Below are 13,583 nucleotides of genomic sequence, written 5' to 3'. Positions count from 1 at the left end.
TATATTGCATTGATAGACCACATCTGACACACTGCACTTGCACACTATATTTACACACTGTATCTGACTTCAACTCATTCTGCATACTATACTTGCATCTGATACACATGCTGTGACTAATACGTAACAACTGTCTTCCATGCCGATGGTGCTAGTGAGAGCTATAGCACCTGCACCAGCAGTACCTCCTCCAGCAGTAGGAAGAAGAGAGAGATAGAGTCCGGTACACGACCGAGTTAGAGGCTGAGGCACCCGAGACGGGAGCGGCCCTTCAGAACCCATTCTGAGTGATGATGATGTTGAGACGAGCGACTCTGAGGAGGCAGCGAGTCAACATTTAGAGTCATCTGAGAGTGGAGATGATGACGCTGACTCCAGGGACGGATCTAGGATTATGACTTTGGGGGGGCCAAAGTAGTTTTAACCTCTAACCAATAAAATTTGAAATTCAATACCAATTTCTACTAGCATGAAAAAAATCAATAATGTTGTGATAAAATATTGAGCTATATATTCCTTGTCAACATAGTTGAGTACCAAAATATGATCCTGCAATTGAGAATATTTTTTTTCCTATATTCACTTAGAAAAAGTAGTAACTATTTCTACATGCATTTATTTACTAAAGTTAGGCATCTTCAATTGAGCTTGATGCTCTTTCATAATATCAAAAGCATGAATGATAGAGTCTACATCAAACCCTCGAGCAAATGTATCTTTCAATGTACGTAATCAAGTAACTAGTTAGAAAACCATCTTCCATCATATTGCACAATTTAGACTTAACGAGTTTCATAGTTGAAATGCACGTTTCAATATAGCAGTTGAAACAAGTAAAGTCAACACAAGATGAATCAATTTATCAATAAGAGGACAACTTGTCGACTTTTTTGTTTTTGCCAACATTTGACACAACTCAGAAATGGTTGACAGCTTCTGAAACTCGGGAAGTATGGAAATATCAAGCTTATAGTTTTCCAACTGATACTTCAAATGCAATTTTTCTTGCTCGGAGAAATCCATGGGATAAAATTTATTTGCAAGTTTGATTGATCTATAACCATCCCTAGGATCCAAAGCTGAGCTAAGAACAAGCAATTCCATTACATCTTCCTCAAACCTATTGTTTAATTCTTGTAACTGAGAATCAACTGTAACCATAAAAATATCAACTCGAAAATGATGTTCCACGGTGAGCTGATCTCTTTCAGAACTAAACTGACCTCGGCCTCCTTTATAAGGACAACTCATATCAGGAATCTGTATACCATGATCATTAGAAAATAATTTAATTTTCTCCAACAATGGAACCCATCCATCTTCTCTAAATTTTTGAATAAGTATCTTTGTTATAGACACCAAATCATAGTATTAAAAAAAAAATCACAATATTTAGTTAATAATTGTACCGGTAACAATTATTAGATTTTCATCGCACCAATAACAAATTAAAAGCTAAATAATCACATTATTCAGTCTAAAATCACAATCAATCATAGATTAATAATATTCAATCTAAAAGCAGAATAATCACATCACATTGAAGCTGAAGGGATATCATATATCAGATAACTACCAGATTCATAACTCTTCATTTGTGAATATCAGATAACTTATGCCCCCACAGATTATTTTATCTGATGTCGTTTGAGATTCATAACTTATTTTTTTGTCAAATAACAGTGCATTTCCTTGCTCTTCGTTTGTAAATATCAGATAATTTCGTCTGAAGGGATATCCACGGTTCCACCATCCACACCGACAGCTCCAATGAAGCCTCCGCCGGACCACCGATAACAAAGCTTCTCCATATCCCTCGTCGCTTTGCTCCTCTCTCTTTGACCGAATCACAGCAAGTCTCTCAGATCAGATTAGTTTTTTTTTTTTTTTTTTTAAATCTTAGTGCTTTGTTTAAAGCTTCTCTAGCAAGCCTTATAGTTTATATATATGTAAAGGTTTCATAACAGTTTGACCCACTAAAGTTTCTAAAATTTTTCTTTCATCTTGACCTAATTTAAAAAATACATATACATGAAATTTAAAAAAGATTATTATATATGTTAACTAATTCAAAAAAAAATTCCAAATAGTTAAAAAATTTTTGGGGGGGGGGGAGGGCTACTCTATATAATTTTGAAATTATCTAAAAAAAATTTGGGGGTGCGAACTCCTATAATTTTAAATTATTTAAAAAAATTTAATATAATATATGATATTTTTCAAAATTTTGGGGGTGTGGACCCCCCCTTCGCCCCCCTTTAGATCCATCGTTGGCCGACTCGGGTTTCGAGAGTGGGGCGGTGCTGAGGCGAGCTCGGAGGTGGAGAGTGGAGATGGCTCCAGTTCAGACTCTAGTCCAGAGGGAGAGTCAGACAGCGGTGCTGACGGAGACAGTGCCTTAGAGTCCTCTCCTCCGAGGAAGAGGACGGAGAGGGCTTCTCGGGCCTGAGGCAACCAACGCTGATTTACTGTATTTTTGCTTAGTTTCTTTTGGTTTATAGTTTTAGCACATTGTACAGCTTCAGACATGTTTTATTTGCTTTAAAAACTTGTACCGCACTCTTTGTAAAAACAACCATGATCGGAATGAAAACCAGTGTTTATTTGAAAAAGTGTTGTATTTTGCATCATGAGCACCATATTGCATAAAAATGAGGTTGAACTCAATACTAAAAACTGAATACTTGTATTGCCACAACAATCTTAATTGGGTAATGAACCAACCAACAATTGAAATAACAACAATATACAACTCGATAAACAACACAACAACAACTCGATAAACAACAACAACACAAATAAAACTAGATAAGCAAAACAAAACAAATAGACCTTAACAAACATGCTAAAGCCCGAAAAGACTCAAAACAAGACTCTAAAACACACAAAGAACAAAACAAAACACATGCTTTCAGCACTTTCCAGCACAAAGAAGGACAGCAGGCTAGAGAAGGAGACTGTTGGCCATAAACGGTGATTACCGGCCATGTGCCGGCCATGAGGGGTGTCCTGCTGGCCATCAATGAGCCTTGCCGGCCAGCAATGTGTAAGTCCTCCAAAATGTTGACACCTAGCTTCTATCGACTACCTTATCTTTTACAACAGGTTGGACCTCGTAGTTTTTTCATTTCAGCTGCAAATTCTTCACAAATTGAGCCATTTTTTGCCGAAAAACTCTCAAATTGGATTGCAACCTTGGATGGCTCAGAAAAGGTGAACTTCTGGGGTTTTGGCATAAATGAACTATTCCCGTTGAGCCGTTCTTAGCTTTGTTTTTCGTTCCTACATGCCGCAACTAGATGTTGGAGCTCGATTACACTTGTCTTTAGCTTCAGGGGACAAGAGATATGCCCAACAATCGGAGAATTTCAAGTGCTAATGTTGTCCTAGCGCGATGAGGAAATCTTGCCTCAGCCTCATTTTGGTCACATCGAAGTTTTGGGATGGATGTGCGGGCTTACTCTACACGAGGCTTGATCCTTAGTTCACAATGGAGAGCTGGATATCCCCAGTCTAATTCATCGATTTTTTGAAGTTGGCGACCGAGGTAATCTTCTTTGGTTGGGTTTTCGGCAACATGCCCTTTGCCTATGCATGTTGGCTCATTTCCTTCTTGCCCCTAGCTTCGGAGGGTCTAGCATTCAACTCATCGAAGTGGCCCAAGGTTTGAAAGAGGGCAAGAGTCGCATTGGCATAGCATTTGCTAAAACTTTGATGGGCTTAGACGCCTTTCGTTGGCGAGAGACAAGCAAATTTGCGAGGAGTCCACTACTTCTTCAGGTAACGTTTCCCACCCTTTCTAATATATGTTCCTTACATTACTCGGCACTCATGCACGATTTTTCTCTCAAAGCACTTTTCTCACTTTTCTCTTAACATACGTCTCTCTATTCTTTAATCTCTCTTTTCTTTCATCCCTCTCCAGGTGTGGCTAATGGACAAGATGAAGGTAGTGGACTCTTGCCCCGTATACTCAGTTCGAGCATACTTTTTCTGCCAACGGCTAGTGGATTTCCTAAATGAAGGATGGTGGTGCCACTGGATGTGCAACAGGTTTGCTGCTGACATTGCTTGGCATTGCCCCTGGCTTAATCTGATCGAAATGAGCTACAGCATGGTTTCCATAACCTGGCATTCAACTGATTGGCCTGACACACTATGTATTCTACTTTTCGTTTCGGTTCAGGTGTCAGTTTGGACATGATCAAACTTGCCCCAAGGATGGGGTAGAGTACCCGGTTTCATTCCCAATCTGAGGTTCATATTTGGCCAGGTACCTCACTGCTTGGAGGACGAGAGAGCTTCTGGCCCCTGCCCCTAGTTTCAGCTACGCACTTTCTGGCAAGTGCCTGATTTGGCTTGAAGATAAAACACAAACTGGGCCCACTTTACCATTAGAAGCTTCCACAAGCACAAGCGGGGGACATAGGCGAACCTGACTCATCTATGCCCCTAGTTGATTTGCTTTGATCTTACTTTTCATGTTTTATGAATGTAATAAAAGCAATTTTGATTTGTATCGAGAGTTAAAGAACTTTGTATTGAAATCAATGAAATTAAAGTTGTGAGCACTGAAAATTTTCTTTTTGGTCCAAAAATTGTTTAAGTTGTAAAAGGAAAAATTTGAGCAAAAATCAACTTTTATCAAAACTTTCCAAAACCATTTTCGATAAGGATCACAACTTGACACGCACGGAATCTATCATCGAGATGTACAACCTTGAATCCAAAGATCACAAATTGCCTTTTGTCTAAATAGCACTGCTCAACATTGTAACCAGTTCTCAGAATAAAGATCACAACCAAACATAACTGAACATTCAGATAAAGAATAGACAAAGATGACCTGATCAACACATGGACATGACAGTTGGTTTGGAGGTGTTTATGGCCGAACTTCAGGATGAAGTTGCCTACATATCCCAAAGATGGGAATTAGGCCTTACATAGTTCGGTTTGGGTTCACTCGAGTATTAACGCTCTCCTTTTATGTTCTAACTTTTTCCAAGGCCGCTCTTTAGGGTTTTCAATCTTGCGAGCTCAGTTTTTATTTATTTCCAATTTTTTTGCTCTAACTTTTACCTAGGTCGCCCTTCCAGGTTTTTGACCTAGCGAGCCTCTCAGGGATAGTATTTCTTCAATTTGTCCATGTTGATTGGTTAGGAAAATTCTAGGTCATCCAGGTCCATAAGAATAATGGCTCCACCCGACCAGATAGTTTTGATGATGTAAGGACTAGTCCAATTGGGTCTGAAATTGCGCCTAGGGTCGTGGACGGGAGCTCAGTTGTCTTTTAGCACCAAATCCCCTTCTTTGAGATTCTGGGACTTAACCTTCTTGTTAAAAGCCTTAGCAATCCTGTATTGATAACCTTGAACATGGTATAATGCTTTCAGTCTTCTCTCATCGAACAACATCAGTTCTTCAAACCTGCTCTGTTGCCAGTCCGCCTCTGTTATCTGACATTCAGCCATAACCCGCAGCGACGAGACTTCTATTTTAATTGGCAGAACAGCTTCTATCCTATAAACAAGAGAGTAAGGAGTTGCCCTAGTAGACGTCCGAATTGAAGTTCTACAGCCCGAGAGTGCAAATGGCAATTTGTCTGGCCAGTCCCTGTAGGTTTCAACCATTTTCTGCAGAATGTGCATGATGTTCTTGTTGGCAGCCTCAACAACTCCGTTGGTTTGCGGTCGGTATGTGGATGGCTTATGAAAAGTCACGTTGTATTTCTCCAACAAGTCGATCATTTCTCTCTTGAAATGGGAGCCATTATCTGAAATGATCTCTTTTGGGACTCCATAACGGCAAATGATGTTGTTTCGGATGAACTTAGCCACATGCGCTGCTTTCAACACTGCATAAGACTGAGCTTCCACCCACTTTGTGAAATAATCAATTGCCACTAGAATGTATTCATGCCCATTTGACCCTTTCGGTGTGACTGCGCTGATGACGTCGATTCCCCAGACTGAGAAAAGCCATGGTGAAGTCATGTTGTATAGCTTCGACGGTGGGATGTTCATGCGATTGGCATGAATTTGGCATTTGTGGCATCGTTGAACAAAACTGATAAAATCTTCCTCCATGGTAGACCAGTAGTAACCTTGCCTGAGAATCTTCCGAGCTAACATTACTTCGTTCATGTGCCCTCTGCACTCTCCCCCATGGATGGCCTCCATTAGGTGCTTTGATTCCTCTGCGTCGACACACAACTTGTGCATTCCGAGATGACCCCTCTCGTACAGTTTACCTCCACAGATGATAAATTGAACGACCATCCACCGTATTGCCCTCTTATCTTTGGCATTTACCCTTGATGGATAGACCTCGTTTTCCAAGAAGTTCCAGATATCGTAGAACCATGGGTTTTGATCTTGCACTTCATCTATTGTGGCGATAGACTCGTAGGCCGACGTATACCACTATTCAATGATAATTGGACACATCTGGACTCCAAACGGGATGTCTATCATAGAAGATAGAGTTGATAAGGCATCAGCGAACCTGTTGTTCTCCCTTAGTAGATGCGTGAACGTCAGGTTCTCAAACCTAGGAATCAGAACGTCCAGGGTCTGGTAATAGATCTTCATCTTTCTTCTTTAACCTTCCAGTCTTCTTTAGCTTGAGACACAACTAGGTTCGAGTCCCCGATGACGTCCAACCTTTTTGCCCCTAGTTCTAGGGCGACTTCCAAACCAGCAATACATGCCTCGTATTCTGCTTCGTTGTTGGATACCTTGAACCGAAGTTTGAAGGCTAAGGGTATATGGAAATTGTCGGGTGCTATCAGCAACACCCCTATCCTATAACCGTATTAATTAGACGCTCCGTCAAAGTACATTGTCCAAATCTCTTCCTTGACTTGCAGAATAGCTTCATCTAGGAACATGTATTTTACCACTTCATCCCCTTCCACTGGACGATCTGCCAGGAACTCAGCTACCGCTTTTCCCTTAACAAACTTGCGAGTAACATACTTTAGATCAAATTTAGAGAGGAGAAGCAACCAACGGGCTAGCCTTCCCATAAGCTCTGGTTTCTCAAAGAGATATTTGATGGGATCTAATCTTGAAACCAGAATTACGGAGTGACCTAACAAGTAGTGCCTCAACTTCCTAGTAGCCCATACCAAGGCTAGGGAAGTTTTTTCTAGCAGTGTGTAGCGGGTCTCGTAATCCAGCATTTTTTTTCTCAAATAATAGATGACTTTCTCCACCCTATCTTTAGATTCCTGAGCAAGCATGCATCCCATCGTTGTGTCCGTTACTGACAGATACAAAATCAAGGGCTTCCCCGGCTCTGGCGGCGATAACATAGGTGGATTCTGAAGGTACTGCTTGATCTGCTGAAAAGCGAATTGACATCGATCATCCTATCAGTACTTCTTTCCTTTCTTCAGGAGACCAAATAGTGGTTCACAAGTCAAGGTTAATTTAGAGATAAACCGTCTTATGAATTGCACTTTACCCAGAAAGTCTTGCACCTCCTTTTTAGTCCTTGGTGGTGGCATTTCTACGATGGCCTTGATTTTGGAAGGATCTACCTTGATGCCTCTTTGTGTAATCAAGAATCCCAACATTTTCCCTGCTATTACACCGAAAGTACACTTCTGTGGATTCAACCTCAGTCTGTATTCTCTGATCTGTTGAAAGAATTTCTTTAAGGCAATGTAGTGACCCTCTCTTTCCTTGGACTTGACAATCATGTCGTCCATGTACACCTCAACCTCTTTATGGATCATATCATGCAGAATAGTGGTTGCAGCCCGTTAATAGGTAGCCCCTGCATTCTTCAGCCCAAACGGCATCACTCTGTAGCAGTAGGTTCCCCACGACGTAGTGAAAGCAATTTTCTCTCTGTCTTCGGGTGCCATCAGAATCTGGTTATACCTGAAAAATCCATCCATGAAGGAGAGCAACGCATGGCCTGCTGTGAAGTCCACCAATTCATCAATAGGCGGCAAGGGAAAGTCGTTCTACAGATTGGCTCTATTGAGATCCCTGAAGTCCACACACACCTGAATTCTTCCGTCTTTCTTTGGCACTAGAACAATGTTGGCCAACCAAGTTGGATACTCAGATACTAGCAAGAACCCTGCATCTATCTACTTGGTGACCTCTTCCTTAATCTTCAAAGCCCAATTCGGCGTATTCTCCGCAACTTCTGCTTGATGGGCTGAGCCTTGGGGTCAAGAGGGATCCGATGTTGTACAATCTCAGGATCGGTTCCAGGCATGTCTTCGTAGGACCACGTGAAAACATCTTTGAAATCTTTTAATAAAGCGACTAAATGCTCACGCTCATTCGAAGACAACGTGGACCCGATTTGGACTAGACGCGGCTCCTTCTCAGTACCTACATTAATTGTAATGATTTCATTAGTGAGGGGTTTTGCAAAGCTCTCCTCCTCTCGATTAATCAAAATTTTCAAACCAGAGGAATTCCTTCCTCATTGTTTTCACCAAAATTTTGAAAATCATGATCAATGCAATAAACAAGAGGCATAGAGAAATACTCAGAATCTGGATTGGCATTCTCATTCAAAAGGTACAGCTCATCCAGTTCCTCGGTTACAACCGACTCAAAAGAAAAAGAAAAGGACGACCTGGACAAAACCTCGGTATCCGAGTTATCAACCCCAGGAATACCGGACCCAGACTTAGAGGAACCAAAATCTGATTCCGACTCCCCAGACTTTGTGGAATCAGATTATGGTTCACTACCCGACTCAGAACTGCTCGACAGGTAGCCCTCCTCTAGCTGCCAAATGAGGGATGGCGCGTCAGATGCATCCAAGATGTTGCTAGAAGGGTTCGCACCTGGTTGGTCCCCGATCATGGAAACGGTTAGGTTATCCCCCAAGCTCTCTGAGTTGATCTGAGGATCTGAAAGGAGACATGCCAGTGCTGCTTCTATTTCAAGCTCGGTGCTGTCGGAATCACTTTCTGTGCTCTTTGCAGCTTCAACAGTTAGTTCAGTCTGTTCCTCTGTATCACTCTCTTGCAGCTGCAAGTCAAAGAAAATCTCAAAGCCGGGAACCCACTGCCTCTCAGAGTTGAACCAGGGCTCAGGGAAACCACAAAATGGGAAGGCTTCTCCCTCTTGAATAAAATAACCATTCAGGGTTCCCCAGATTGGTCAATGCACAAGCTTGTAGCGCCTCCCAGTCTGCTTTTCTCTGGCTCTGCCGGCCATCTCTTTCCATTTCCTAGCCTAGTCCTCTTTGGTGGGCGTATAGCCAAGACCAAAGACATGCGGGTTATGTGGCACATCGGCCAATGCAGTAACGCCCTTCTGTCTGCTTCTTCCCAGTCCCATTCCTGTCATGTGTTGGAGCTTGTTCATGAAGTATACAGATTGGGCGCTAAAATACAAGCCCTCATCAACAGCCAAGATACTTTGAACTATCCGGGCCTTAGCCAAGGCAAACCCCAAAAGGAAAACATCATCTTCGCCATGCACAATCTCCAGCACAGGTGTAATGACCTCTGGCGGAGGATGTATAGACGAATTCTCGAAGACTATGGCCACCCCTTTCCTGTGGGGGTACTTTTGCATTTGGTGGAAGGTGGAAGAGACATCTTTTACTTGGTGCAGCCAGGGTCACCCAAGTAGTAAGTTGAAAGTGGCTGGTATATCCAGGACATGGAATTCAATATCCTGCTGAGCCGGGCCAACCTATACTCTAATCTGCACTGCTCTCGTCACCTCTCTGCTTGTATTGTTATACGCCTGAATCACTTGGGCTGTAGGCACAAAATTAGCTAGTTTCAGGCCAATAGCATAAGCCGTGCGACAAGGACATATGTTGATTGTTGACCCAGTGTCGACCAATACCATTGGCATTCACTTTTCCTGACAGTTCACTGATATGTATAGAAGCTTGTTGTGTGTAGAGCCTTCCGACGACAGTTCCTTGTCCGAAACGGTCAAGGTTGGCGTAGCGCCTCCTGGGAAGACTAATCCCGCCAGTTGTTCCGGGGTGGTGTCGATGGACAACTTAGCTTTATCCATCGCCGATAGTACAGCCTGTCTGTGCACTTGCGAAGCCATAAGCAGACCCCTGATAGATATATCAACTTGAATCTTCTTCAACTGTTTCAGCACAGCCTCTTCCTCTAACAGTTTTTCCCTCTGTTTCTCAACTTCTTTATCCTTCTCGAATGCCTCGGGTTGGTCCAGATGCGGTGGTTTGAAATACTGGCCACTTCTTGTCGTATGGTCAACTTTTTCCACATACCAAGTGTTGTCAGGAAGGTCTTTGCCCTAATCTTCATCAGTATAAGCCAAGTGTAGGTCATTGTCATCCTACCAGACTCCTTCGGCAGCCGACAAACATTTGTCCAGCTCCGTTGGGATTACCTTCTCATCACAAATCTCAATCTTAGGGTGTTGGGCTTTTCTAGCTTTCCAGTTGTTTTCATCCATTTCTTTCTCAAACCGTTTCAGCACGGCTTCTTATTCAGTATGTACAGTACTAACAATGCCCAGCTCCTGAGCCAATTGTTCTACACCGGTGTTTTCCGGCAATTTACCCTTTCCATTGGCCATTCCGGCCATTGCAGCAGTTCCTGCGTTCTGTTCTTCCAACTTCGATTCAGTTCCCTCATCTCTATTGGGTTCATCACTTAGCCACCCAAAATTGTCTGTCGACCTGTTCAGATCAAACCAATCAATATGCATGTCCCCTTGATCTTGCTCATCAAAGAGTTGCAATTGTCTATATCCTCCTCTAGGTTGGCTTGATCATCTAATCCCTGACTTGGGCCATCCTCTTGAACTACATTGACCTCCATATAAGTCGGCAACACCACTTCCAGCTTAGCTTGATTGATTGGTATAATATAGCAGTATGGGTTATACCCCCTTCAAATAAGTCTTCAGAGCCCTCGAGCAACATATTGATATTCTCTACCAAGGCTGACCTCCATTTATTTTCCACTGTCACCATCACTAGTTCGGGTTGGAGTAGAGACGTGTTCATCATGCACAAGTCAGTACTCTCAGGGATGAACAATGCCGATTTACGTAGGTGGGAAGGGGTGATGTATTGTAACAAGTCCGCGGGGGAACCTCGCTACAGTTCGGACTCTCGATTCGTGTCACGGTTCTTAATCTGAACCAAAGAGTCCAAATTCGGCAAATCGTTTTTGAGAAACTGATTTTTTGAAAAGTAGTGCCAAACATGGACTGCTTTTCCAGATACAGAGTCGCCACCTAAATATTTTAAAATGAGAGAATTTAGGAAACCCTGACTCGGTGCCGAAGGCCACATGTCCGTCATCACCGGAGTTGTCTCGGCTCGGGAGCTAGGGTACGATTGGGGAAGGTCAGCTATGAGCACCCCCTCTCGCCCGGTCCGAAGACCGGCCTCTACTAACCGTGATATCCGTTTTGAAAACATTATGTGTTCTTATTCCAGTTATTAGCCTAGAATTACTATGTTATGCGCACAACAAACAAGTATAGACTAGATTGCCTAATTTGGAAACAAGCATTGCATATCCGTTTGTTTTGGAAAATGTTTTGGATTTTGCCACTCGCAAGTAGGCTTAAAACACGGATTTGAACGAGTTTTTCCAACTCAAACAATCCAACCTTTACCCACAGGCATTCAAACGGTTTATCACATAAGCATTTAGCCGCATGGCAAGCATACTGTCATGGCAACACTCACACGCATGCGGGATGCTAAAGCATAAATACTTACATCGTACTCCGTGCCAAAACAATAAACTAGTTAGCAAATATGCATGTCCTAGTTTATGAAAAATGACTAATGCATCGCATGCAAAAAAAATGCAATTGGAGTAGGCTCGGCTAACCTAAACATGGCATGTGAAATGCGATCAATTTGATGCACGTATTCAATTTTGAATTGAAGTACAAATGCAGTTAGCGTGATGTACTGAGCCTAATGCATGCAATACAAATGCATGAATGCACGCATGCATAGCATAAGGTATGCTAATTTAGACGTGCCCTAATCTACCATCATAAGCAGGTAAATAAAAGGGAAGAAAGGAGTGGGGATTGGAAGACATACACACCACTCACACACACTTATTACAGATTTGCCCTCACTCGGAGGGACCAAATAAATAATACAAATTAATTAACTACGCTAGCTAACTAAATATTACAAATTGCCTAATCAGTTAACAAACTAATTTAAGCTAGGAAAACAGATAAACTGCCCCGGGAGAAGAGCTCGATGCAATGCACGCTCGGTCCTGCTCGGAAATGCACCGCCATGCATAGGCTGCCTCTGTTTTCCTTCCTTTACTCGTCTGGAGGCTGCCAAAATCTCAGGAATGCTCCCTTGGACATTGGGGGACACCACCGGCTAAATGGGATTGCCACCAGCAGTAGCATGTGGCCACCGGCCATTGGTGAAGCTGTCGGCAGAGAAAGGATTGCCGGTCGGCACTTGACACTGCCGGTCGGCAGAGTGTTCCTGCAGAATCTGCAATTGACAGCAACAGAGGGCAAGGCGAAGCATGGCAGCACAATTCAAGGCATATATGCACCAACCATGTCCCCTATCATGTTTTTGACTCAAAGGGATATGTGTCTCGATTCTCGGACCACCAATCACGCATTTCTATGCATGATGGCCCAAAGAATCAAGTATGCAATTTTCATGTCAAATGAAATGCAAACCAAACAAACAAACCAAGGCCCAATTCCTATCACCAAGTCAAGGAACAAGGCACGCATGCAAGATGCAATGCAACCTAGGCATACAAGCTAAGGATGCAACATGGCATGGCAAGACACTTATGCAAGCATACAAGCAAACATGTGGCAATGCAAATGGATGAAAAGATGGACTTATACATGATTTAGGCAACTCTAAATGGGCCTAAAATAGTGGCCAAAGTGACCAAAATAAAAGACTAAAACACATACACGCATGCACATGTTAAAGGGCCAATGCTTAGGCATAAGTGAAGCAACTCTCAAACACATTTAAGTGAGGGATAACATGGACAATTAGCATGCAACATAAGCTCTGAAAATCATGCTAAGATGGTGTCAAATCAAACAACAAGATAGGCTAAACATTAGCATGCAAATGGTCCAAGTACTTGAAGCAAGTCAAGGGGACTTGAACCATGACTAAGCCAACCAAGCCTCGCAAGGCTAAGAGGGCTTTAGATAGGTTCAAGACAGACCTAGACTATGCAAAGGGGGCCCCCTAGATGGCATCTAAGAGGCTCAATTTCAAAACATGCACAATGGCCAAAACATGGAACATGCTACACAAGCTTTCAAAGCATTAAAGATGCGTCCAATGTAAACATATAGGCATGCAAATGGGACTGAAATGACATGGTGGATGGTTCCAAATCACCAAATCAATGCAAACATGTCATGCTATACATTCACATACTTAAGGCTAACAAGCCGGAATGCAAAGGGGCTATACTAAGCATGCCAAATCCGACCCAAACAACTATGGACAGACCTAAAACACGGCAAAATATGCACAAAACCTTCACAAGACTAAGCCTAAAACATGCTTGAACAAAGACTAACAACCTAAGGCATATTAAGGCAATAACAAGGCATTACATG

General features: G+C 42.5%; 1 protein-coding gene across 1 annotated transcript; it reads right to left on the bottom strand.

Annotated features, from left to right (window-relative positions):
* Positions 1-792: 792 nt before the first annotated feature.
* LOC145796257 (uncharacterized) lies at positions 793-10,430 on the bottom strand. Its single transcript, XM_082881318.1, has 3 exons — positions 10,365-10,430; positions 8,904-9,008; positions 793-1,344 (listed from the first exon to the last, which is right to left on the bottom strand). Exons 1-3 carry the CDS (start codon positions 10,428-10,430, stop codon positions 793-795), a joined length of 723 nt encoding a protein of 240 aa, XP_082737444.1.
* Positions 10,431-13,583: the final 3,153 nt, after the last annotated feature.

Source organism: Camellia sinensis, chromosome 7, assembly GCF_055761805.1.
Source record: "Camellia sinensis isolate YWXY chromosome 7, ASM5576180v1, whole genome shotgun sequence".
In the NCBI taxonomy this organism is placed as follows: Eukaryota; Viridiplantae; Streptophyta; class Magnoliopsida; order Ericales; family Theaceae; genus Camellia; species Camellia sinensis.
The sequence above is the reverse complement of the archived record's forward strand: the minus strand, read 5'-3'. Positions and strand labels throughout refer to the sequence as shown.

What these genes read in the sequence shown, in the direction of transcription:
- LOC145796257 (XM_082881318.1), bottom strand. Translation starts at nt 10,430, where the DNA reads ATGGATGAAAACAACTGGAAAGCTAGAAAAGCCCAACACCCTAAGATT. An exon ending in TTGAGATTTGTGATGAGAAG is followed by an intron (nt 9,009 to 10,364) that starts GTAATCCCAACG and finishes TTTGACTTGCAG; the next exon opens with CTGCAAGAGAGTGATACAGA. An exon ending in TTGAAATAGAAGCAGCACTG is followed by an intron (nt 1,345 to 8,903) that starts GCATGTCTCCTT and finishes TCTATAACAAAG; the next exon opens with ATACTTATTCAAAAATTTAG.